The sequence below is a fragment of the Thalassophryne amazonica genome, chromosome 15 (genome assembly GCF_902500255.1).
Source record: "Thalassophryne amazonica chromosome 15, fThaAma1.1, whole genome shotgun sequence".
NCBI lineage: Eukaryota > Metazoa > Chordata > Actinopteri > Batrachoidiformes > Batrachoididae > Thalassophryne > Thalassophryne amazonica.
In genome coordinates this window covers 93,409,642-93,437,513 of record NC_047117.1, presented here as the reverse complement: position 1 = coordinate 93,437,513, position 27,872 = coordinate 93,409,642, and the positions used below count along the sequence as shown (strand labels likewise).

Genomic DNA, 27,872 nt, shown 5'->3' with positions numbered 1-27,872 from the left:
ATTTTAAAACTTCTTGTTATACAAAAACAAACGCGGACCTGGCAACAAGAAACCAGCAGCCGCCAACGGTCTGATTGGTCAGGGATGGCGCGTGATGCTGTCTGCGGATGCTGATTGGCTGGGCTGAGATGCGCGCGCGCGCCGTCTTTAAGTGCATTTCAGTATTAGCAGCAGAGCGGTAGTTTTATTCTAGTTTTCTTTTATTATTGGGTTCTCCCTTTCTTAGATGACAAATGGACTGCGTGGATTTCCCGAGAGTTATTCCAAATTCACCGAGGAAAGCTCGCGGACAAATTCAGGTTCGTATTTCTGTACGAATTTGTAACGAAACGGTTCGAAACTCATTCCTGAACTAAAACCACGATTCATGACTCACGGTTCGAACTCGGAACCTTTAAATGTGACTAATTTTATTGATTTATTGACGACGTATCGAGGGGCAACGTCATCTTGTCAGATGTGACGTTTTGTTAGTTGTTTCTTTTTTATATCGGTCACTAACGTTTGGCTGTAACTGGTGTTTTCAGGTTATCTTTGGACCGATGTTTTCTGGCAAAAGGTGAGTTATTGGTTTTATAATAAAACTCATAATCGGTATTGTTCTGACGTCACAGAAAACGTTATCCCGCCAAATTGTTAGCTTAGCCCCTCCCTCTGATACATAATGAGCCAATGAAAATGAAAACTGTTTATTTCGAACATTAGATACAACAACAATTACAAGATAGATCAGTAAAGACAACAACAAAAAGTTCCTACTGTGTACCCAACATGTCCGAAAAGGGGTAGGGTGAAGCATCAGCTTATTTATCTCTACCCCTTCTTCCCCACAACCAGTAATACCCTTTGCCACATATACACATAGATTCTTACACACCTAAACCAATATCAATATATATATATATATTGATATCAACATACATATATACATACATACACACATATATACACATATATATACACAAACATAAATATACACCTACACATACCTACTTACATACAAAATACTATATATTTACAAGCCGAAGCAAAAAACAAAAACACCCTAACCCTCATTACCCTTCCTCCTCCCTATACCTAGAAAAAACCATATTTTTGTACCGCTGTTTGAACTGGTTCATGCTTGGACATTGCTTGAGCCCCACTCCCAATCTGTTCCACATCCTCACCCCACAGACAGAAATACAGAAACCTTTTAATGTTGTTCGTGCCCACTGATGCTTTAAATTAAATTTCCCCCTCAGACTGTAATCCCCTGATCTGTTAAAAAACATATTTTTAATATTTGCTGGAAGTAAATTGTTTATTGCTTTATACACGATTTGTACTGTTTGAAAATGAACCAAGTCTGTGAATTTTAAGAATTTGGATTGTAAAAATAGTGGATTTGAATGATCTCTATAGCCAGTATTATGAATAATTCTTATAGCTCTTTTCTGCATTACTGATAGTGATTGTGTTGTACCTTTATAAGTATTACCCCATACCTCTGCACAGTACTGTAAATATGGTAAAACCAGTGAGCAGTAAACAATGCGGAGTGAGTTGTGGTCCAGAATATGTTTCGCTTTGTTTAGAACTGAAATACTTCTTGACAGTTTACTTTGTATATGTTTTCTATGAGTCTTCCAGTTTATCTTATCATCTATTATCACCCCCAGAAACTTATTTTCATGTACCCTTTCAATATCTACCCCCTCGACTTGTAACTGAACCTGTATGTCTGTATTACAATAGCCAAATAACATGCATTTTGTTTTACTTAAGTTTAATGATAATTTGTTTCTGTCAAACCATATTTTCAATTTTCCCATTTCTATACTGATCCTCCTCAGTAACTCCTGCAAATCCCCCCCTGAACAAAAAATGCTTGTGTCATCTGCAAATAATACTAATTTTAATATTTTGGAAACATTGACAATATCATTTATATAAATTAGAAACAGTTTTGGACCCAATACTGACGCCTGTGGGACGCCACAAGCATTGTCCAAGCATGATGATGTATATTCCCCCAACTTCACAAACTGTTTTCTGTTACTTAAGTAGCTTCTCACCCAGTGCAACACCAACCCCCTAATCCCATACTGTTCAAGTTTACTGATTAATATGTCATGATTGATTGTATCAAAAGCCTTTTTAAGGTCTATAAATATTCCAACTGAATGTAATTTGTGGTCTATGGCGTTTGTAATCTCCTCAACTGATTCTATTAATGCAAGTGATGTTGAACTATGTGTTCTGAATCCATATTGACTATCAGTAAGTAATTTATGTTTATTTATGAATTTGTCTAATCTATTATTGAATAACTTTTCTAATAATTTGGAAAATTGTGGAAGCAAAGAAACAGGTCTATAATTTGTGAAGTGGTGTCTATCCCCAGTCTTATACAGCGGCACAACCTTAGCTATTTTCATTTGATTGGGAAATTTACCGGTTTGAAATGATAAGTTACAGATGTATGTTAATGGTTCTACAATCCATTCAATGACCTGTTTTACCACCACCATATCAATTTCATTTAAATCGGTAGATGTTTTATATTTACAATTATTCACAATGTCTATAATTTCTTTTCCATCCACTGCTGTGAGGAACATTGAACAGGGATTTCTTTCTATGAGATTATTATCCCAATCCTCAGGTTGGGAATCGGGAATTTTTTCTGCCAAGCTTGGTCCAATATTTACAAAAAAATTATTAAAACCGTTGACTACCTCATCCTTATTTTCCTTCTTGACATTATTATCAATGAAATACTGAGGGTAACTCTGTTTTTTATTACCATTTTTGATAATGCTATTTAATATATCCCATATTCCTTTAATATTGTTTTTGTTATTATATAATATGTTACTATAATATTCCTTCCTACATACCCGTATAAATATTAGTTAATCTATTTTTGTATTTCTTATATCTATTTTCTGCCTCTTTACTCTTTAGTTTTATGAATTCTCTATACAGTGTATTTTTCTTATTACATGCATTTCGTAACCCTTTCGTCATCCATGGTCGATCTTGGATTTTTTGTTTTCTGTAGTCTTGTTTAATTGGACAATTTTTATCATATAATGATGTAAATATTTGTAAAAAAGTTTCATATGCACTATCAACATCACTTTCACTGTATACCTTTTCCCAGTTTTGCTCTTGTAAATCCTTCTTTAGTGTGTTCATGTTTTCCTCTGTCCGCACTCACCTGTATTTTATTTTCTCCTCTGGCTGATTCCGCCGATGGTTTCTATTATAAACGATGAAAACTGGTAGATGATCACTAATGTCATTGATTAATAATCCACTCACAGTGTTATTCTCAATATCATTGCTGAATATATTATCAATTAAGGTGTTTGTTTTTCTTTCTCTGGTATACGCTGACATTTGTTTGTTTTTTCTTTCTCTGGTATACGCTGACATTTGTTTGTTTTTTCTTTCTCTGGTATACGCTGACATTTGTTTGTTTTTCTTTCTCTGGTATACGCTGACATTTGTTTGTTTTTCTTTCTCTGGTATACGCTGACATTTGTTTGTTTTTCTTTCTCTGGTATACGCTGACATTTGTTTGTTTTTCTTTCTCTGGTATACGCTGACATTTGTTTTTGTTTTTCTTTCTCTGGTACACTGACATTTGTTTGTTTTTCTTTCTCTGGTATACGCTGACATTTGTTTGTTTTTCTTTCTCTGGTATACGCTGACATTTGTTTGTTTTTTCTTTCTCTGGTACGCTGACATTTGTTTTTTTTTCTTTCTCTGGTATACGCTGACATTTGTTTGTTTTTCTTTCTCTGGTATACGCTGACATTTGTTTGTTTTTCTTTCTCTGGTATACGCTGACATTTGTTTGTTTTTCTTTCTCTGGTATACGCTGACATTTGTTTTTCTTTCTCTGGTACGCTGACATTTGTTTGTTTTTCTTTCTCTGGTATACGCTGACATTTGTTTGTTTTTCTTTCTCTGGTATACGCTGACATTTGTTTTTGTTTTTCTTTCTCTGGTACGCTGACATTTGTTTGTTTTTCTTTCTCTGGTATACGCTGACATTTGTTTGTTTTTCTTTCTCTGGTGTACGCTGACATTTGTTTTTGTTTTTCTTTCTCTGGTATACGCTGACATTTGTTTTTGTTTTTCTTTCTCTGGTATACGCTGACATTTGTTTTTGTTTTTCTTTCTCTGGTATACGCTGACATTTGTTTGTTTTTTCTTTCTCTGGTATACGCTGACATTTGTTTGTTTTTTCTTTCTCTGGTATACACTGACATTTGTTTGTTTTTCTTTCTCTGGTACGCTGACATTTGTTTTTGTCTGTTATGCTGTTATTTATTTGTTTGTTTTTCTCTGGTACGCTGATGTCTGTCTGTTTTTCTTTCTCTGATATGCTGACATTTGTTTTTGTCTGTTACGCTGACATTTGTTTGTTTTTCTCTGGTATGCTGATGTTTGTTTATTTGTCTGTTTGTCCCTGGTACGCTGACATCTGTTTGTTTGTTTTTCTCTGGTACGCAGGCATTTGGTTTTTTTTGTTTGTTTTTTTCCCTCTGGTACGTTGACATCTGTTTTTTGTTGGTACGTTGACATTTTTTTATTTTCTGTTTTTCTCTGGTACACAGGCATTTATTTATTTATTTATTTATTTGTTTGTTTGTTTTTTCCCCTCTGGTACACTGACATCTGTTTTTTGTTGGTACGTTGACATTTTTTTATTTTCTGTTTTTCTCTGGTACGCTGATGTCTGTTTGTTTTTCGCTGGTATGCTGATGTTTGTTTGTCTGTTTTTCTCTGGTACGCTGACATGTTTTCTCTGGTACACTGACGTTTGCTTGTTTATTTTTTCCTCTGGTACGCTGACGTCTGTTTGTTTTGCAGCACTGAACTGATGCGCCGAGTTCGCCGCTTCCAGCTCGCTCAGTACAACTGCCTGTTGGTGAAATATGCCAAAGACACGCGGTACTCTGAGTCGGGCGTGGCCACTCACGACAGGTAGGACACCTGTTCCCGTTGTCGCTGTCTGTTTTTGTGCACTCCGTGGCCTCCTTTATCACATTACCTTTAATGATTGATTTTATCTTCATTAAGAGGAGAACCGACATTAAAAAATGATGGGCCCTTTAAGTTTGTGTTTGTGAAAATAAGTCAAATAAAAACATGGCATTCCTGACGTGCTGTTGGCGAGATCCAGCTTCACTTCAGAATATCAGCGGCCACGCCGTGTAGCATAATTGTTGTTTGTAGTGTTTTTCTGACAACTTGTGATGAACCGGAATAAATCGTTGTGCTGATGTTCCTCCCCGTTAGAACCATGATGGACGCTGTCGCTGCCAGCTGTCTGACGGACGTGCGCCCCTTGGCCCTACACGCCTGTGTCATCGGCATCGATGAAGGCCAGTTTGTGAGTATTTGGACCGCCAGCCCAGATTCCTACAACTAGTGGATCACCTGTTCTGTTCTTACCTGGTCCGTGTTCAGCTCAGTCAAAACATAGCAAAACTTTTATTTAAACGGAAACCGCGGTGCTGTGAACTCCTTGTTGTTACAACTACAGCAGCTGAGAAGGCCACTCATCACATTCTCCTTGAGGACCTGATTCTGGGTTCAAAACGCTCTCGATGTTCAGTCTGGCATCTGGTTCATACTTGCCGTGATATTTTACCAGTGAGACCAAATTTTTAACTAGCGTTACATGCTATGCCGTGTATGAACATGCACGGACTGTAGCTTTTAAATACAGAATTCATAACTGTGGATGTGCCTTCCTGAACTGTCCAACAGATGCCAGTGTTCAGCATATGAGATCTTCATGTGGACTCCAGAAAAATGTTTAAAACAAGTTTTAAGTTAGCGTCTGCTAATTTACAGTACCATCCCCAGCCACACAATCTATCTCCTCCTTCATTCTGCTTTTCTTTCCTGTCCTGTTATGGGTTTTTGGCTCATTTTAAAGCCTTTCAACAGACACACTGAGCATCAGAACGTTTTTCTACATTTTACTGGCACTGAACCCACTTCAGATGATCTCAAAAATAAACCACATTACTGCATATTCATTCATTCATTCATTCATTCATTCATCTATCTTCTACCGCTCAGTCCAATTAAGGGTCGCGGGGGGCTGGAGCCTATCCCAGCAGTCATAGAGCACAAGGCGGCGTACACCCAGGACAGGACGCCAGTCTGTAGCAGGGCCACAAATAGACAAACAAACACAGACACACCCACCCACACACACATACCTACGGACAATTTCAAAGAGTTCAATCCACCTAAACCGCATGTCTTTGGATGTGGGAGGAAACCAGAGTACCCGGAGGAAACCCACTCAAACACGGGGAGAACATGCAAACTCCACACAGAAAGGCCACAGGAATTGAACCCACAACTTTCTCGCTGTGAGGCAACAGTGCTGACCACTAATCCACTGTGCTGCCCCATTACTACATATTATAAAAATAAAGTAATTGAAGTCTGTAAAATGTATTTAAGTTCTGAAATGAGTTCTCTGAAAACGCTTGAGTGCAGATGGTTGAAATAAAGTAAATTTAAAGACCAGACATCCTCAATGAATAAACTTTGTCTGCACGGCCCGGGAACGATACATGAAACCTTAAAAACTGAAGCAGTGTCCAAATACATGTTGCACTTTATTCTAAGTGGTGTTTAAAATGTTGAAGTGGTTGTTTTGGTGTCTGAAGCTGGTTTTTGTTTGTTTTTTGGCTGTTGCCATAGTTTCCGGACACAGTGGAGTTTTGTGAGGAGATGGCAAATTTAGGGAAGACTGTTATTGTTGCTGCGCTGGATGGAACCTTCCAGAGAAAGGTGAGGATTGTTGCTTTGGGTGAAGCAAAATGCCAAACATTCTTAGGAAGGATGACCTCGTGCATCCATTTAAAAAAACAAACAAACCACAACAACAGGATTAGAGTCACGTGATGATAGCTGGCAAATGGCGCTTGTGTCCCACAGGCATTTGGAAACATCCTGAACCTGGTTCCTTTGGCGGAGAGCGTGGTGAAGCTTCACGCCGTCTGCATGCAGTGCTACAAAGAAGCTGCGTACACAAAGAGGCTGGGGGCCGAGAAGGAGGTGAGTCGGTGTGAGAGAGACACGCTTCAGAGCCTGTTTATGCACAGACCAACTGAAACACACAAAAACCAGTTCAACCTCTCAGGGACCAAGTTAAAAACTAACAAAACTGGACAGGCAGAGGTCAGTTAAAGGTCACACAGGGGTCAAAGATTTAAAGTGCTGCAGTTCCACAACAAAAGACAGTTCTTCCATTCAAATGACGACAGCTTTGCAGGGCAAAACTTATAACCGTCCGTTTATTGTTCAGCTTTTGGAAACTTTGTATAACATCAGTACATTAGGTAAGCAAGTAATGTTTGCCTGGATCCCTAGTCATACAGGCATTAAGGGGAATGAAAAAGCTGACAAGTTGGCAAAAGAAGCTCTTGCTATGGATGTTACAGAAATAAACTCACCCTACACGGATCTAAAGCCGAAGATTAACAATTACACAATTCACAACAGTTATACCTTTGGGCAAGGTATTTTGTTCCAATTGCCTAGTCTTTCAGAGGAGACTTTCAACCGTCGGGCCCGTGTAAGGGAGGGCCACACCTTTTGTACACTAACAACCCTGCTTTGTTTGTCGTAAAAAGTTGGGATTTATCCTGGTGAAGTAGTCACTGTCCTAAACTACTGATAGCCTACTGTTTAACCTGTAATGAATGACATTGCGGTGACCTTTGTGTTTATTGTACCAGGTAAATATTTGGAAACTGTTTGACACTTATATGACACTTATGTGTTGGTAGTGTCGTTAATTTCTTATCAATCAATCAATCCAGTTGACTTTAAATATCTTCGAGACCTGAAATTTCCTCAAAACTCTCACACTGCTGTTAGCCACACCCACTGGAAGGTCCTCAGAGAGAAGATGCAGTAGTCTGTGTTGCCAGATTTTCAGAAGAAACAAGCCATCTCAAAAACATTACATCTTGAATGACGTAAAGACTTATTTTAACTCCTTCAGAAAGTGGGTGGGTTGAAGACCGTGCGTGCCCGTTCTCTGTGTAATGTGGAATTGTGCCAGGAAGGGCATCTGGAGTAAAACTTGTACCAAATCAACAGGTAGATCCATATTGGACTGGGAAAAGGGATGAGCTGGAAGAACGCAGTAGAAGATAGACGGGTCCAAACCGTGTGTGTCATCACAGCATGTGATCTAATGTCACATTCATCACTCTCTGTTTTACTTAACAATAATACAATTATTACTAATAAGATGTTTTGTACGGCATGTGCTGGAGTAGATTGAACATTTCAAAGTGTTTTTATAATTAAAATACCATATCCATGAATAACTGCACCACAGTTAGCTCAAGATTAAAAAAAAACAAAAAAAAACATTTATACAATTAACAGCCGACCAAAGAAATTTAGACAGTCGCCCTCATTGATTACCTGATCCAGCTTCCTGACATTTGATTATTATTATTACCAGTAAGCACTGTGTCTTCAGCTCAGATGGCAGGCTGCTACAGAAAATGTGCACCTGGGCCTGCTGGGTTTTATCTTTATCTTTGCAACATAGAACAGTCCTGCATTCTGAGAACACAGAGCACATGCCGGTACTTAAGACCTCCCAGGTAGGAGTGGGCTAGTCCATGTAAAAATTTATAATTTAACTATAAAGCTTTAAAAGCTGACCTTACATGAATTGGAAGCCAATGATGGGAAGCTAAGATCTGGGTAATTTGATCAAAGTTTTGCTGGACCAGTGTCCACCTCAGTCTTCTCAGAATTCAAGAGTAGATAATTACCTGACAACCAGTTTTTAATAAAAACCAGACAGTCCTCCGCCATCTTCATATGAGAGAGATTATTGGCATTTATGGACATAGAAAGGTGAATATTGTTTGCAGAAGATTGCACACTTGTGCCATAGCTTTTAGAATCTGTTTAAGGAGTGCCATATATAGTGAGAACATCAGTGGACCTAAAACAGAACCCTGAGGTATGCCATACTTCATCAAGGTATCAAGGTGTCTTTATTATCCCCAATGGGGCAATTTGTTGTGCAGCCAGCAGATAGAACACATTCATACATAAACTTAAATATGAAAACTCACCGGACAGTGGACATAACACAACATGATACAATAAATAGAACGAGTTAAAAACACTCGTGATAGTTTAAGAAACTCGTGATAGTGGGTTTTGATAGAGGACATAGGAGTTGTTATTATTATTATTATTAAAAACACTGCAATTGGTTGGACAAATGGGATGACATCCATGAAAGAACCTGACTAGAGGTGCCAGAGGTCTAAGTAACAACGTGCAGTGAGCTATCGATCATATCAAAGCTGCATTCTGCTCCGACAGCAACACTTCAGTGGGATCTGAATCCAGGGCGAGGCTTCAGACACTTTATTGCACAAATAATCTGCAAGTTGTTGCAGTGCTACTTTTCTCATTAAAAAGAAAGTCCAGACCAGCCTGAATTAGCTTATGAAGTGACGGGTTAATAGCAGTTAACATATTTGGTCCTAGAGGTGTTCCGGGCACGTCCCATTGGGAGGAGGCCCCGGGGAAGACCCCGGACACGCTGGAGGGACTATGTCTCTTGGCTGGCTTGGGAATGCCTCGGGGTTCCCCCGGAGGAGCTGGGGGAGGTGTGTGTGGATTGGGAGGTCTGGGCGGCTTTGCTTGAGCTGCTGCCCCCGCGACCCGACTCCGGATAAAGAGGAAGAAAATGGATGGCTGGATGGATGGATATTTGGTCCTAATGGTGATCACAAGTCTTTAAACACTTTGGATCATAACAGGTCAAGTCCAGGTGTTAAGTTTAGCATTAAAACGTCAGTGAAAGTATCTAATGGTTCTAAAACCAGCATTTCCTTAGCTGCCGATCGATCCCAGGTGACCATCGTTTAAGTTCTAAAGTCTGTTTTCCCGTCTCTTCTTCTGGGGTGAACTGTTGGTGCCGCAGGTGGAGGTGATCGGCGGAGTGGACAAATATCAAGCTGTGTGTAGGAAGTGTTACGGAGGCCTGATGCCTGAGAAGGAGAACAGCGCCCCCTTCAGAGAACAAACGCCTCACCATGTCTTCACAGAGAAGCACCTGGACTCCGGCGTTCCCAGGAAGCTTTTCTCCTCACTTCACCTCTGAAAACTAAACACCATCAAAGAATTTTACAAATCGCCAGTGAATTATGTGTGCGGATGGTTTTTAAATTGTTTTTGTATGTATGAATTTGCTCAGGTTTGATTCCAGAACCTGCACAGGGGCTGACCGGTGACACTTTATCACAGTCCGACCCGGAAAAACTAAATGTACTGCTCAGTGTGACGTCCGCCTCCCCGGCGGGCTCCAGGTTGCTCCTCAGTGACGTTCCTGTGACAGCTTCATCTTCTTCTTCCTGTCAAACTCAATGTGCTGTTTGATTTGGGGTTTTGTTTGTTTGTTTGCGTATTTGTTTTCACACTGACGATGTTTTGTGGAATAGAAACTTTGTGCAACGAACCTGAAGAAGAATCAAATTGTTGCTTTTTGAAAGACACAGTTGGATTTAGTGTTTGTCTGTTTGAGGCTGAGACCTGTGCGGGCTGTAACAGAACACCTTCACATGCTTCTGCAGACAAGAATAGCTCCTTTAAATCCAGACGGCTTCCAGCTCACCCCGTCAGCCACCAGCGACACCAAAATAAATCAATCCTTCATCAAAAGGTGATTTTTTTTTTTTTTTTTTTTTTTTAGTTTTTACAACACAGCCACACCTGAAAACAACAAAATAAATGATTTATTTTATTATTTTTATTTTATTGTGAAAAAGTGAAGAGGTGAAAATTCTGTTTGTTGGAGATTTGAGCGCAGAAACAAATACAAGGCAGATATTTTTTAAATGATAAAACTACATGAAGTCTGAGACATGAATTAAACATGAGGAGATAAAAAGTTACTTTTGGTGAAGTACTCTTGTTCCATAAAGAGGTAAATTACTGAAGCACTTCTGCAGTGAAGACATGAACGTAAAATCATTCTGTCATAAAGAAGTGTGAAAGCCACGGAGCAGGTGATTAGAGACCCTGCAAGGATTCTCAGCGGGGAAATTAGTGCAGAAAATCCACTATGGTGATAGTGCAGTTTATCTGCCAGGGAGGGAAATTCAACAAGTTGAGACTGTGGCCTGTTTCTGTAGATGTATCCATAAAAGTCATAGAGGGATATGCTTTCCAAACTTAATACCCATTACTATATTGGATGATGTTGAAACTGAGGATGGCCCAGTGGTTGTTCCAGCAATAGCAAAGATTTCATGTCTGCTACCTACAACGTGCGTGGAATGTCTCAAGCCTGAACCTACTTCTAGGCATCTTATATATGCTACTCTGGAACCACCCCTAAACCCAAACAGTTCAACTGTCAACCCCACTGAGGTGCTTAGACTGGGTCCCATTAACATAAGGTTACTGTCCTCAAAATCATTGTTGATCAATGATCTAATTATTGATCATCACTTAGATTAGATTAGAGAACCTGGCTTAAACCTACAGCTGTCCTCCCCTTAAATGAGGCCTGCCCACCAGCATATACGTTTAGTCATGTCCCTTGTGATGAAAAGCAAGGTGGGGGTGTTGCTCTTATTTATAAATCTAGGTTTAGCGTATTAGCTGTTGAGGGTCACAAATATAACTCGTTTGAGCATCTGATTCTCTGCTCTGCTCGGAATATTACATATTGCCAAGGTCAGAAGAGTAAAAATCAGCTGTATTACTTTGTCACTGTATATAGGCCTCCTGGCCCATATTCTGAATTCTTAGATGAATTTTGTGCGTTCATCTCTAACTTGTCAACTAGTGCAGATAACATTTTGATTATTGGGGACTTCAACATTCATATAAATAAGCCTTCTGATCCCCTCTGCAAATCATTTATGGAAATTGGATGCATTAGGATTTCGGCAATGCATTCAGGACTTGACGAACATTACTGGAAATACCCTGGATTTGGTTCTCGCACGTGGTATTGCTGTCATGAATACTGACATCATGCCTCTTACATCAGTGGTCTCTGATCACTCACTTATTAGGTTTACAGTTTTACTGCCGTGTTTAGTGGAACAACAACCTTATATATCATTACGGCGATGTATCAACGCCTCAACTAAGACTGAACTTGAAGCTAGACTGCCTGATGTCTTAGCTTCACATTTGGAAAATACCGAATCAGTAGACAGACTTGTGGATAGTTTAAACTCTGCTCAAAACTACACTCGACATGATTGTGCCACCTTTGTTAAAACCGCGCTCCCCAAAATCAGTCACCTTGGTTCAATGATAACTTGCATGACCTCAAGCATGAGGCAATCTTCTAAGGATTTTATGTAGATGAGATTACCAGCAGTTATCAGCATGTATAACTGAGTATCATCAGCATAGCAATGAAAGGTAATCCCAAAACGCCGCAATGTGTGCCCAAGGTGTGCTATATAAATGGAGAAAAGCAGGGGGCGTAAGACAGACCCCTGTGGTACCCCAAATTTCATGTCACTAAGGTTAGAGGGAGTGTTACTGTACAAAACACAGAACGACTGGACAGGTATGATGTCAACCATGCAAGAGATTATTCTCAGTAAGATAGTCCACGAGCTGCCGTGAAACCACTTATTCCAGAATTTTAGAGCAAAATGATAGATTTGATATAGATTTGATTAACACAGGTGGCGCAATCATGTCAAGTGTAGTTTTGAGCACTGAGTTTAAACTATCCACAAGCCTGTCTACTGATTGGGTATTTGCCAAACGTGAAGCTAAGACATCAGGCAGTCTAGGGTAGCAAGGTGAAGTCCAGATTGAAAAGATGTTCCTGCTAGCTTGGCTCGTGGGGAACTCCCCTTTGGCTGACCTGGTTGAGTTTTGGTCTTCAGTTCGAGCAGTCTGGTGTTTGTGGCCGAGTCGGCAGTGAGATTCAAAGATAGGTCCTCCAGTCACACTAGCTTCGAGTTGAGGATTTGATACGTCACCGTAGTGAAAAATAAGGTTGTGGGCTCCACGGTGTCTCCAGACCCTCTGATGTCTGTCACGTGCTCAGGATGAACCTGCTCTCATCTGGTCAAAGCACAGGACACCAGTGAGGGGACCTGCCATTTCTGGTGTTCTATGACAAATTCCTTTCAAGCTCCACTGTGCTGACCAGTGAGCACAGCGCCCCCTACAGGACATCAGGCCCTCTTGAGGTCCGTTTCTGATTGTTTGGTCACAGGTCCTTCTGTAGGGCTTTGTTAGTGCTCATCCTGTTCATTCTGGCACAAAGGAGCAGATTCTGGTCCTGCTGAGGGGTTAAGGACCTTCTTGGGCCCTGTCCAGCTGTCCTGGAGTTACTGCCCGTCTCCTGGAATGTTCTCCAGGGTCTTCAGACTGCGCTGGGAGACACAACAAACCTGGCAGTGCCACATATTGATGTGCGATCCTGGAGGAGCTGGACTACCTGTGCAGCCTCTGTGGGGTCCAGGTACCGCACCGTGGTACCGTTACTGACCCCAAATGCAAAACTGAAGAAAGGTCAGTCTGAAAGAATGAGGACAGAAACATGTCAGTGTCCTCCAGCTGTGAACCGGATTAACGACCTCTCTGCTCATTAATTCATCATCAATCATCATCAATTTTATTTATATAGCGCCAAATCACAACAAACAGTTGCCCCAAGGCGCTTTATATTGTAAGGCAAGGCCATACAATAATTACGTAAAAACCCCAACGGTCAAAACGACCCCCTGTGAGCAAGCACTTGGCGACAGTGGGAAGGAAAAACTCCCTTTTAACAGGAAGAAACCTCCAGCAGAACCAGGCTCAGGGAGGGGCAGTCCTCTGCTGGGACTGGTTGGGGCTGAGGGGAGAGAACCAGGAAAAAGACATGCTGTGGAGGGGAGCAGAGATCAATCACTAATGATTAAATGCAGAGTGGTGCATACAGAGCAAAAAGAGAAACAAACAGTGCATCATGGGAACCCCCCAGCAGTCTAAGTCTATAGCAGCATAACTAAGGGATGGTTCAGGGTCACCTGATCCAGCCCTAACTATAAGCTTTAGCAAAACGGAAAGTTTTAAGCCTAATCTTAAAAGTAGAGAGGGTGTCTGTCTCCCTGATCCGAATTGGGAGCTGGTTCCACAGGAGAGGAGCCTGAAAGCTGAAGGCTCTGCCTCCCATTCTACTCTTACAAACCCTAGGAACTACAAGTAAGCCTGCAGTCTGAGAGCGAAGCGCTCTATTGGGGTGATATGGTACTATGAGGTCCCTAAGATAAGATGGGATCTGATCATTCAAAACCTTATAAGTAAGAAGAAGAATTTTAAATTCTATTCTAGAATTAACAGGAAGCCAATGAAGAGAGGCCAATATGGGTGAGATATGCTCTCTCCTTCTAGTCCCCGTCAGTACTCTAGCTGCAGCATTTTGAATTAACTGAAGGCTTTTCAGGGAACTTTTAGGACAACCTGATAATAATGAATTACAATAGTCCAGCCTAGAGGAAATAAATGCATGACCTAGTTTTTCAGCATCACTCTGAGACAAGACCTTTCTAATTTTAGAGATATTGTGTAAATGCAAAAAAGCAGTCCTACATATTTGTTTAATATGCGCTTTGAATGGCATATCCTGATCAAAAATGACTCCAAGATTTCTCACAGTATTACTAGAGGTCAGGGTAATGCCATCCAGAGTAAGGATCTGGTTAGACACCATGTTTCTAAGATTTGTGGGGCCAAGTACAATAACTTCAGTTTTATCTGAGTTTAAAAGCAGGAAATTAGAGGTCATCCATGTCTTTATGTCTGTAAGACAATCCTGCAGTTTAGCTAATTGGTGTGTGTCCTCTGGTTTCATGGATAGATAAAGCTGGGTATCATCTGCGTAACAATGAAAATTTAAGCAATGCCATCTAATAATACTGCCTAAGGGAAGCATGTATAAAGTGAATAAAATTGGTCCTAGCACAGAACCTTGTGGAACTCCATAATTAACCTTAGTCTGTGAAGAAGATTCCCCATTTACATGAACAAATTGTAATCTATTAGATAAATATGATTCAAACCACCGCAGCGCAGTGCCTTTAATACCTATGGCATGCTCTAATCTCTGTAATAAAATTTTATGGTCAACAGTATCAAAAGCAGCACTGAGGTCTAACAGAACAAACACAGAGATGAGTTCACTGTCTGAGGCCATAAGAAGATCATTTGTAACCTTCACTAATGCTGTTTCTGTACTATGATGAATTCTAAAACCTGACTGAAACTCTTCAAATAGACCATTCCTCTGCAGATGATCAGTTAGCTGTTTTACAACTACCCTTTCAAGAATTTTTGAGAGAAAAGGAAGGTTGGAGATTGGCCTATAATTAGCTAAGATAGCTGGGTCAAGTGATGGCCTTTTAAGTAATGGTTTAATTACTGCCACCTTAAAAGCCTGTGGTACATAGCCAACTAATAAAGATAGATTGATCATATTTAAGATCGAAGCATTAAATAATGGTAGGGCTTCCTTGAGCAGCCTGGTAGGAATGGGGTCTAATAGACATGTTGATGGTTTGGAGGAAGTAACTAATGAAAATAACTCAGAACAATCTGAGAGAAAGAGTCTAACCAAATACTGGCATCACTGAAAGCAGCCAAAGATAACGATACGTCTTTGGCATGGTTATGAGTAATTTTTTCTCTAATAGTTAAAATTTTATTAGCAAAGAAAGTCATGAAGTCATTACTAGTTAAAGGAATACTCGGCTCAATAGAGCTCTGACTCTGTCAGCCTAGCTACAGTGCTGAAAAGAAACCTGGGGTTGTTCTTCTTTTCTTCAATTAGTGATGAGTAGTAAGATGTCCTAGCTTTACAGAGGGCTTTTTTATAGAGCAACAGACTCTTTTTCCAGGCTAAGTGAAGATCTTCTAAATTAGTGAGACGCCATTTCCTCTCCAACTTACGGGTTATCTGCTTTAAGCTGCGAGTTTGTGAGTTATACCATGGAGTCAGGCACTTCTGATTTAAAGCTCTCTTTTTCAGAGGAGCTACAGCATCCAAAGTTGTCTTCAATGAGGATGTAAAAGTATTGACGAGATACTCTATCTCACTTACAGAGTTTAGGTAGCTACTCTGCACTGTGTTGGTATATGGCATTAGAGAACATAAAGAAGGAATCATATCCTTAAACCTTGTTACAGCGCTTTCTGAAAGACTTCTAGTGTAATGAAACTTATTCCCCACTGCTAGGTAGTCCATCAGAGTAAATGTAAATGTTATTAAGAAATGATCAGACAGAAGGGAGTTTTCAGGGAATACTGTTAAGTCTTCAATTTCCATACCATAAGTCAGAACAAGATCTAAGATATGATTAAAGTGGTGGGTGGACTCATTTACATTTTGAGCAAAGCCAATTGAGTCTAATAATAGATTAAATGCAGTGTTGAGGCTGTCATTCTCAGCATCTGTGTGGATGTTAAAATCGCCCACTATAATTATCTTATCTGAGCTAAGCACTAAGTCAGACAAAAGGTCTGAAAATTCACAGAGCTGACTCATTTAAACTAACATTCATCCTGCTGTAACCAGGTTTCTGTAAGGCAGAATAAATCAATATGTTGATCAATTATTATATCATTTACTAACAGGGACTTAGAAGAGAGAGACCTAATGTTTAATAGACCACATTTAACTGTTAGTCTGTGGTGCAGTTGAAGGTGCTATATTATTTTTTCTTTTTGAATTTTTATGCTTAAATAGATTTTTACTGGTTATTGGTAGTCTGGGAGCAGGCACCGTCTCTACGGGGATGGGGTAATGAGGGGATGGCAGGGGGAGAGAAGCTGCAGAGAGGTGTGTAAGACTACAACTCTGCTTCCTGGTCCCAACCCTGGATAGTCATGGTTTGGAGGATTTAAGAAAATTGGCCAGATTTCTAGAAATGAGAGCCGCCTCTCCTAACAAGACCAGGTTTTCCCCAGAAGCTTTGCCAATTATCTATGAAGCCCACCTCATTTTTTGGACACCACTCAGACAGCCAGCAATTCAAGGAGAACATGCGGCTAAACATGTCACTCCCGGTCCGACTGGGGAGGGGCCCAGAGAAAACTACAGAGTCCGACATTGTTTTTGCAAAGTTACACACCGATTCAATGTTAATTTTAGTGACCTCCGATTGGCGTAACCGGGTGTCATTACTGCCGACGTGAATTACAATCTTACCAAATTTATGCTTAGCCTTAGCCAGCAGTTTCAAATTTCCTTCAATGTCGCCTGCTCTGGCCCCCGGAAGACAATTGACTATGGTTGCTGGTGTCGCTAACTTCACATTTCTCAAAACAGAGTCGCCAATAACCAGAGTTTGATCCTCGATGGGTGTGTCGCCGAGTGGGGAAAAACGGTTAGAGATGTGAACGGGTTGGCGGTGTACACGGGGCTTCTGTTTAGGACTATGCTTCCTCTTCACAGTCACCCAGTCGGCCTGCTTTCCCGGCTGCTCGGGATCTGCCAGAGGGAAACTAACGGCGGCTAAGCTACCTTGGTCCGCACCGACTACAGGGGCCTGGCTAGCTGTAGAATTTTCCACGGTGCGGAGCCGAGTCTCCAATTCGCCCAGCCTGGCCTCCAAAGCTACGAATAAGCTACACTTATTACAAGTACCATTACTGCTAAAGGAGGCCGAGGAATAACTAAACATTTCACACCCAGAGCAGAAAAGTGCGGGAGAGACAGGTGAAGCCGCCATGCTAAACCGGCTAAGAGCTAGTAGCTGCGCTAAGCTAGCGGATTCCTAAAAACACACAAAGTGAATAATGTGTAAATAATTTAGAGGTGATTCAGCAGAGGGAGTACTTTAGTTAAGGCACGTGAAGATTACACTGTGAAACAAATCGTTATCTAGGTAACTAGATCAATCTCACTGTGCAGATTAAACAGCTAACAGATACAGAAAAACACCGCTGTGCTCCGGAACAGGAAGTGATACAATACCGCAGTGAGAGCCAACCACCAGTAGAGGCAAGCAAGCAATTAAGCAGATCAACGTCCCAGAATCAGATCAACTTGCTGTTTACGTTTTTCTGCAGTGAAGTTCAGTGACTCTGACCTTGACCTTTTGACCCAAGCATCAGTGGGCTTCTCAGGGTTCCTGTGTCACAACTGGCTCAGTTCAGCTGAACTATCTCCTCACACAACCGCATGACCGCACACTGTGACATCACACCTGGTGGGGGCGCTGTGGAGACTTTGTTGATTTTAATTTTAGTGTTTGTAGAGCACGCTGAAACGTGAAAAGGAGTATCAGTGTTACGTCACCATGTGAACGCATCACCTGGAAACATCCACTGAAACGACAAAGGTTCTGTGGAGATTAAACGGCCGCTGTGTCCTTTAAACTGCAAGTTACCATGAAACAGACCTTAAATATCACAAAGAGCCTCGAGGATGTTGCAAGTGATCAACATGTTCCATGTGTGAGGTCAAAGGTCACCAAAATATTGTGATTTTAGAAGGATGTAGAGAAGAAAAGTGCAGAAACAACACGGACCCCAAAGATAACTCAAGCACATGGTTTGGTTTTACAGTCTCTTTATATTTTTCTCAAAGTTAAATTAATGAATTCTAAATTACAAAGGCACTTCAGCTAGATGACTCCTCCCCCAACCAACAGAGGGCAGTCAGGAGTCAACGTCATAAATGCTATTATTTTATTAAGTCCCATCATGTCTTTATGATGTCATAAAGTGACAATGACAAGTCAAAAGAAGATTTTAATCCCCGTTAACATTTAATCTGTTGACCAATAAAACAAAATATCTTCAGTCGTGTTGAGTAGTGTTTTTCAGATCTCAGCGTTTGGAGGCGATTGTATGACCTTTGCTCTCTGTGGGGGGAGGGGGCAGGGCTACACGTTTGTGCAACAGATCCTCAAATAAACCAAGTTAAAAACAACAACAAAAAAAAAAACAATGTGGCACACAAACAACAACACAGTTTTTTGTCAGATGTTTCTGTCAACATAAAAAATCTGCTCCAACACAGAACCAGCTCCTGTTCCAGATGGGGACTGGTTCCCTGGTCTCTAAAGGTTCCACACATCAGCAAACTGATTTTACTGAAGGAACGAAAAACCACTGCAGGAAAACCTTTGATAATGACCTCAGAGACAGAAGAACCAGGATCCGTGTCAAAGACCAGGATCCATCCAGACTGAGAACAGAAACTGGACTGGAGCTAGTTCCTAGAAGATGTGTGGAACTCGGGAGCTGGTTCCTGCGGTGGAAATGCGCCTAAAGATGAACACAGGAAGTTCTGGCAATTTTGACTTCAACATCAGGTGTCACATTATGTGACCTCTGACCTCTACTGATCCCCTTTGAGGTGAAGGTTGTGTGTTTGGCACAAATCTATGGCCAGGTCAGAGGTCAGAGGAATGAGTCCCTCACCTCCAACGCTGCTGCCTCGTCTGTCAGTAGGCGGGGGGCAGGTAGCCAGCGTCTGTGTGCACATCAGGCTGGTGTACATCAGGAGTGTTAGCAGGGTACACCGTATACGTGGTGGGCGTGTAGGTCGTCGGGTTGTAGGATGTTGGGGTGTAGGTGGGAGGGTAGGGGGGGTGATCTTCTGGTGCTTCTACGTAGGTTGGCACGGTAACGTCAGTCACACCATGGCGGTAACGACCCAAAGCGAAGTATGTCAGGATTCCCTGCAGTGACGTGACAGGAAGTTAAAAAAAAAAGTCAAACTTTTTGGTGTCGAAAAATTTAAATTCTAGTTTCCAGAAGCAGTCAGGAGTCAAAGCCACAATACAGACACCCACATCACTCATCTTCAACCACTTATCCGGGATCAGGTCGCAGAGGACCCCAGACTTCCCTTTCCCGGGCCACAATGACCACCTCTGACTGGGGGATCCTGAGGTGTTCCCAGGCCAGTGTGGAGATATAATCTCTCCACCTAGTCCTGGGTCTTCCCCGGGGTCTCCTAGATGGACGTGCCTGGAAAACTGCCCTAGGGAGGCACCCAGGAGGCATCCTTTACCAGGTGCCTGAACCATGTCAGCTGGCTCCTTTTAGCGCAAAGGAGCAGCGGCTTTCCTCTGAGCTCCCCACGGATGACTGAACTTCTCACCCTATCTCTAAGGGAGACACCAGCCACCCTCCTGAGGAAGCCCATTTCAGCCGCTTGTACCCCCGATCTAGTTCTTTTGGTCATGACCAAACCCTCATGACCATAGGTGAGAGTAGGAACGAAGATTGACCAGTAGATTGAGAGCTTCGCCTTTTGGTTCAGCTCCCTTTTCGTCACAACAGTACGGTAGAGCGAATGCAACACCGCCCCTGCTGCACCGATTCTCCGGCCAATCTCACGCTCCTTCGTCCCCTCACTCGTGAACAAGTCCCCAAGGTACTTGAACTCCTTCACTTGGGCCAAGACCTCATTCTCTAACCAGAGTAGGCAATCCATCGGTTTCCTGCTGAGAAACATGGCCTCAGATTTAGAGGTACTGATCCTCATCCCAGCTGCTTCACACTCAGCTGTGAACCAATCCAGTGAGTGTTGGAGGTCACCAGCTGATGAAGCCAACAGGACCACATCATCTGCATAAAGCAGCGATGAGACCCTGAGCCCACCAAACCGGAAACCCTCTTCCCTAACCCCGACTACGCCTCAATACCCTTGTTAGTTTGAGGTTGTTTGTTCTCTTCAGCTGCTTAGAAAGAACGAGATCTGGAGTCAGTGATTTTGAGGTGACAGATGTGGCGGGATCAGCCCTCACCCAGGTGGCAATGGAGAAAAAAGAGAAAGCCACCGTGGCGTTTGCGGCGTCCTGGGGAATACCGTCGAGGTCGCGTGTTCGACCCCACAGCGTGGCCAGGACACAGAAACACACGAACCACAGGAAGGTCCACACGCCTGAAACAAACAAACAAACACACGTGTGACTGTGGTCACAACAGCAAACAAACGGGCTCTAATTAGTCTTCTGACTCCATCTGTAAAGCTGTTCAAGGACCTTTTAGGAAGTTTTTATATTCTACATTTCTTGTTTCCATCTGGCTTCAGCTCATTCTGACACATAAAAAAAACAATTCTCGATGGTGAACGAGTCACTTCAGATTTATTTCATATCATTATTTTTTATCACTTTTTTTTTTTTTTTACTGTTCCACCCATGTGTCCTTAACTTTGGAGTACGTTCTCAAAGTTTCCCAGTCGCCGTTTGACGGTTAGCATGTGTTATGTTTTGGCTGTCAGGTGGAAAATATCTGCTGCAGGAACGCCACGACTGACAGGCCAAGAGGACACACCCAGTTTGCTGCTGTAACAGCAATCGACACCAGAAAGAAGTGAAGCCAGCGGGATTCAGGAGAGGCAGGAAATGATGTCATAAAACCTGCTTATCATTAATGCAAGCACAACACTGGTTAATATCTTTAAGTTATGAGATTAAAAAGAAAAAGAAATAGCAGCTGACCTGAGAATCCTAGATCCAACATGACGACGTACTTCCGGTCCCGCGCACTGCTCATGAAAGACAAATAGACGTCCAACACCAGGAACGCCAGGCAGGCAAGGAAGGCAATGACACCGATGCTGACGGCGTACTGACAGGCCGAGTCTGTCTGGTGGAAGATGCACTTTGCCTGCGAGCTGTAGAAGGGGTTAACGTAACCCTCCGTGGTGATGCAGGCGAAGACCACCAGAGCAAAAACCTGACACAGGAACAGGAAAAAGACCAGATCAAGAACATCCTGCAGGAGCCGCTACAGCTCCGGGTTTGCACTTTGACCTCATCTTCATCATCTCTTGTGCCAGAAATCTGACAATTAAGTTCAACAAACCACAGAGAGACAACGGCTACAAGACCCGCTGTGGTTAGCCAACAACCCGTGTGACCTAAGGCCTCAAGCAGCAACAATCACGGGGAGAGAAATGGACAGCGTAGGGGAGGTGATGGTCTAGTGGTTAAGGTGTTGGGCTTGAGTCTAGAAGATCATGGGTTCAAATCCCCGCCTGACTGGAAAATCACTAAGGGCCCTTGGGCTAGGTCTTTAATCCCCTATTGCTCCCAGTGTGTAGTGAGCGCAGATGGAAAAGCGCTATATAAATGCAGTCCATTTATCATTTACAGCGTTCAGGGAGACAGGTAGAACTTAGAGCACAAGACAGAGGCAAGTGATGTGTGGAGACGAGCTGTCAGAGTGGGGCTGAGAGACAGATGGGTTTGGACAAACGTTCGTCTGTGAGGAGCAAACAAAGGCATGTTTGTTGTGACACAAACAAAGGAAGTGGTCACTGCAGGCGTCTAAAGATGGACAGAAGCCCTGGACGTCCAGCAACGTCCTACTTTTAAATTCTGGTAAGGCTGAAATGATGGCTCTTGGTACAGTAAGACATCTGAATCAATTTGACCAGTTAACACTTAGCCTAGGCTCGTGTGTCACACATGACACTGACAAAGTGAGGAACCTTGGGGTAATTTTTGGGTCTGTTAGTGAAGCTTAGGGCTAGTGGCCGGCAATCACCTTAGTCTGAGGTGCGGAGGGTGTCGCACAGGATTGATGGCTACGGACTACGGGATGCTGGACTGACCGCGAGATGTCACATGTGAAGCTGATACAGCAGATGTTTTGTTTTCCTGATTTCTGTTTCTTCAGCTTTGTAAAACTTTGTAAAAGCCTTGTAACTGTTAGAATGGCCCAAGCATAGGGTCGCCCCTCTGAGTCTGGTCTGCTTGAGGTTTCTTCCTGAATATCATCAGAGGGAGTTTTTTTCTTCACCACTGTTGCCTGTGCTCTGGCTCTGGGGGTTGCTGAGGTCTGACCTTACTCGTGTGAAGCACCTTGAGGCAACTTTGTTGTATAAATGAAATAAATTTAAAAACTTACAAACCCAAAGTTTTCTGGGTCAAACCAGGTCAACAGACCTGGAAAGCACAAACAGGCAGCATTCAGGATCCAACCAGATCAGAACACGACCTCAATGCTCCAATCCGGACTCCTGCATCCTCACCAAGGAAACCCGTCTTTGAGGGTTGTTTGGAACAGAAATAAATATGTCCTTCTGATTTGCCAGGTCTGAAGCCCCACCCCCTTCCTGATGATGTCAACAAAATCAGTCTCATTGTGCCCTCACAGGCTCAGAGTTCTTGACCCGGGACGGAACCTCACTCCACACTGGCCCATCAGCCCCCATCTGCTGCCGACGTACATCAGCCTCATGGCAACAAAGGACACGTTCTGTCCTCATCACCATGGCAACAAGAGAAACTCACTGCAGCCACAAAGTTTCTACTTTGGGAAGCAGCTGGATCAAAACTAGTCCCAGGATCCTGGGTCAGGACCTGCAGGACACTTTCACAAAAACAGTCTCATGAAGACTGGAGGACAAACAATAAAAACCATCTCGTCGCTGATATTTTGTCTTTGTGGGTGTGGCTGGCTCACCTTCATGATGTTGTTCTTTATTATTATGTTTTAGAATTCCTTACAGTTTTATCAGGACGTTTTGTGTGTTATACTTTCTTTTTACTTCCTGTTGTATCAGTGTTGTTGTTTGCCACCCTGCTCAGTGTGCCGGAGCAACAACACACAGAATGTGTCTCTTTGTCCCAGATTGATCTCTTTCAGTGCAGCTTCTTGTTCTGACTTTAACACCAAGTTAACACCCACGTCTTTCATCACCAACTGTAAATGGTCATCAAAACATTCCAGTCGTATTTTTCTGAACTCTTCAGCATCAAACTCCATCGTGTCAATGTTTACAATGTGTTTGAGCAATAACAGGTGAAGTTGCTCATAAACTTTAAGTCTCTTAAATATTTATTACGGCCACTCTTAAAACTCCAGTTCTCTTTGTAATTTTATTACTGGTAAATTTTAGACTTAATTAGATGAGATATACTCATTATCTCACAGGAATATATCACAGTTATCTGGGAACTACTTTTTGCGCAGGAATTCATCAAGCACGTCGGCCGCGGGCGCGTACTCACACAGAATATACAGAAACTGTGGAAAGTTGTTCGGCCAAAACAAGACCGTCCACTTTTAGCTTGTCATGAGCTAAGCTAGTGGCGCTCGTCAGAGTGTGGCTGTTTGGTTCATGGTCATGTTACCAACTGATTGGTCGATTTGGGCTCCGCCCTCTTTGTGTTTTTCAGACCATTTTAACTCTCAGAAGATTTCAGTGAGTAGGTTCAAGGATTCTTAGTTATTTTAGTCCAGATCCAAATGCCATCAGGACTCATACGGCTTCATATGCCTTTCTGTCACTGTTTATTGATCTGATGGATGACAATCAGCTGACCTTTGACTCTGTGATGCAGCAGACAAGTGGTGGGCGGAGCTTAAACAGTATGGAGGAAGAGGAGGAGCTTCCCTAAAAACAGGAAGTGGACTTTATTATCTGACAGTTTATTTTGATGTTCGAACACAAACAAAAACATTTCAGAGCTCTAGTTTTAGTCTATAACCTGTACCTGACCTCTGACCTTTATACCCCCTTCAGACACCTGACGACCGTTTTTCAAAACATAATCTTTTCCCGTCAGGCAGCCACAGACCCGAGCAGAGGTCATCCCGGGTCAGCTGACTAACCCGGTTACTCTGGTCCCGGTGGAACACGTGACCTCAGGTGTTCACTTCCTGTCACCTGAAAGCTGCACAAACAAAAACACCACTTTCTTCTCTTCAGTCACGTGGCCTGTCTCAGCCGTCGAACACGACGTCACTGCGCAGCTGTCCGGTCGTCACCTTTGACCCCGTGCACTTACCCCGCTCAGCACGCGCACCACAGTCTGCGGCTGCCGGACAAACTTCTGGAAGTCGAACCCTCCGCCCGCCAGCGCGGCCCCGTACGCGCGCGTCGCCGCTGACTTCTCCATATCGAACCGAACCGGATCGGACGGCGTCACAGGGTGAAGAAGAAACTGACGGCGAACCGAGTGTGCGCGCGAGCGAGCGCAGGAGGCAGGCGGCGCGCTCTGCTGTGTTGCCAGATTGTGAGAGGAACAAGCAGCCACGTCCGTGAAATAAAAAAAAAAACTTCTCATTTTATCCATCAGCTCAAAGAGACTTTTAACTGATCAGTTTGAAAGAAAACAAACATCAGAAAGACTAAACGCTGCTCATCATTTAGAAATAACTTGGCTGTGTTCTGACAGTATTTGAATAAATTAGCACAGACTTACAGAAGCGCATTGACGTTTCACTGATACCGCCATGTTGGATTTGGCGCGGTGCACGCTGGGATCATTTGGGGACAAACAAAGCATCATTTGCCTACTCGAACGTGTTGTAGATGTTGTGTTTGTCACGTGTGATCTAGTAATTCTGTCATAAACCCACTGAATCCAATCAGCGACATGTTTGAGCTGATAGCGTCGCAGCCGTCGCTGTAGCAGCGTTTGTAACCTTACAGCCTCCAACAGTAACTCTTTCTGCATGCTAAACTGTTCTGCTCTTTATGTTTTCAGTCATATAATGTACACCATAAATATTCCAGCACCAAACTTAGGTTGGGCCGTTACATTGTTTTCGGTTGTGTAGCGGGAAAAGGATGATTTCTCTACGTTGTTTGTGGATCTGCGGGTTCTGATTCATAAGCAACAGATCCACAATTTAAACATGTCAATTGTGACTCAACTTTCTGCTGATTAAAGTCACTGACAGGACTCTTGTCTGTTCTTCCTCATAATGAGCCTTTTCCGTGGGGCAGCACACGAAGGTTCTCTGCCGTCGACTGGACCATTAATATCTCCCAGTCTATAAAGTTACGGTCCCTCATGTAAAGGAAAAATAATAATCATAAGGAGAAGAGGTGATTGTAATTTATCGCATAATTTGTTGTTTACAACTGGTGCCCAGTTTCTCTGGTGCGGCTATCAATGAGGTAACGTACTGAAGACAGTGTGGGAACGTATTTCTTCTGTATTCATGTCTCAGTCCTAAGTGATGACCTTGATACAGACAGACAATGCAGGCAGCTCAAGGGGATATGATCCTATGCAGATCCCATATGTGTAATCTTGATGCTAAATTAACCTTGTTTCATTCATTCTGCTCTCCTACATACACAGCTCAACTTTGGTGGATCTTCAAGAAATCATCTATAAAGAAACTGTATGTGTCCGATCACAACATCTTTAAATGATTCAAATATGAGAGTGCAGGTCCACTGTGCACAGTCTGTGACACACAGTGATGTCAGGTTGCAATCAGCAATCTGGTCTATGGCTTCATGCAGCGTTTAGACAAGTCTGAATCCCATCATACTCGTATGTGCTGTTCTTCACACCAGCTTCAAATACAGGTCCAGGATCAGGACCTGCTGGTTACTGATGTTACATACAAACTTCACTGTAGAAGTCTGTACATATGGACCTACGGACACATTTTGTATGAGATGAACTCAAAGATCTAAAACTTTTTCCACATACACAATATCACCATTTCCCTCAAATATTGTTCACAAACCAGTCTAAATCTGTGATAGTGAGCACTTCTCCTTTGCTGAGATAATCCATCCCACCTCACAGGTGTGCCATATCAAGATGCTGATTAGACACCATGATTAGTGCACAGGTGTGCCTTAGACTGCCCACAATAAAAGGCCACTCTGAAAGGTGCAGTTTTATCACACAGCACAATGCCACAGATGTCGCAAGATTTGAGGGAGCGTGCAGTTGGCATGCTGACAGCAGGAATGTCAACCAGAGCTGTTGCTCGTGTATTGAATGTTCATTTCTCTACCATAAGCCGTCTCCAAAGGCGTTTCAGAGAATTTGGCAGTACATCCAACCAGCCTCACAACCGCAGACCACGTGTAACCACACCAGCCCAGGACCTCCACATCCAGCAAGTTCACCTCCAAGATCGTCTGAGACCAGCCACTCGGACAGCTGCTGAAACAATCGGTTTGTATAACCAAAGAATTTCTGCACAAACTGTCAGAAACCGTCTCAGAGAAGCTCATCTGCATGCTCGTCGTCCTCATCGGGGTCTCGACCTGACTCCAGTTTGTCGTCGTAACCAACTTCAGTGGGCAAATGCTCACATTCGCTGGCGTTTGGCACGTTGGAGAGGTGTTCTCTTCACGGATGATGCGAAGGAGATGTGTTGCACTGCATGAGGCATATGGTGGTCCCACCAGATACTGACTGGTATCCCCCCCCCCCAGTAAAACAAAACTGCACCTTTCAGAGTGGCCTTTTATTGTGGGCAGTCTAAGGCACACCTGTGCACTAATCATGGTGTCTAATCAGCATCTTGATATGGCACACCTGTGAGGTGGGATGGATTATCTCAGCAAAGGAGAAGTGCTCACTATCACAGATTTAGACTGGTTTGTGAACAATATTTGAGGGAAATGGTGATATTGTGTATATGGAAAAAGTTTTAGATCTTTGAGTTCATCTCATACAAAATGGGAGCAAAACCAAAAGTGTTGCGTTTATATTTTTGTTGAGTATATGTACTCGTGCGTCTGAAATAAAGTCATTATTACTATTATTATTATTGTTATTGTTATATCATGCGTGTTGTTGTGGGACTTGGCTGATTCTAAGCATCGTTCCTCCAAATGCTGCTCGTGTAAAATAATAAAATAATAATAATCACTGTCAGATTCAGACTGACGTGACAAACGAGTAGGACAATTACATTCACGGGGGTTTAATGACGTATAGATCACAGCCGAGGATCACCACGTCTACAACACGCTGGAGTCAGAGGACGATGCTTTGTTTGTCCCCAAACGATCCCAGCGTGCACCGTGCCAAATCCAGTATGGTGGTATTCATGCATTCAGTGCATTAAAATAAAATAAGGTGTCTAATTGTTTTTAA

General features: G+C 42.5%; 2 protein-coding genes across 2 annotated transcripts; one reads left to right on the top strand and one right to left on the bottom strand.

The window, feature by feature from the left end:
- Positions 1 to 140: 140 nt before the first annotated feature.
- On the top strand, positions 141 to 10,735 carry tk1 (thymidine kinase 1, soluble). The gene is made up of 7 exons (XM_034189156.1): positions 141 to 299; positions 528 to 559; positions 4,870 to 4,983; positions 5,299 to 5,392; positions 6,727 to 6,816; positions 6,964 to 7,083; positions 9,998 to 10,735. Exons 1-7 carry the CDS (start codon positions 234 to 236, stop codon positions 10,175 to 10,177), a joined length of 696 nt encoding a protein of 231 aa, XP_034045047.1. The 5' UTR covers positions 141 to 233; the 3' UTR covers positions 10,178 to 10,735.
- A 7,857-nt stretch (positions 10,736 to 18,592) lies between these two features.
- On the bottom strand, positions 18,593 to 25,002 carry syngr2b (synaptogyrin 2b). Its single transcript, XM_034187535.1, has 4 exons — positions 24,801 to 25,002; positions 21,501 to 21,738; positions 20,802 to 20,938; positions 18,593 to 19,727 (listed from the first exon to the last, which is right to left on the bottom strand). Exons 1-4 carry the CDS (start codon positions 24,909 to 24,911, stop codon positions 19,491 to 19,493), a joined length of 723 nt encoding a protein of 240 aa, XP_034043426.1. The 5' UTR covers positions 24,912 to 25,002; the 3' UTR covers positions 18,593 to 19,490.
- Between the last annotated feature and the right edge of the window lie 2,870 nt (positions 25,003 to 27,872).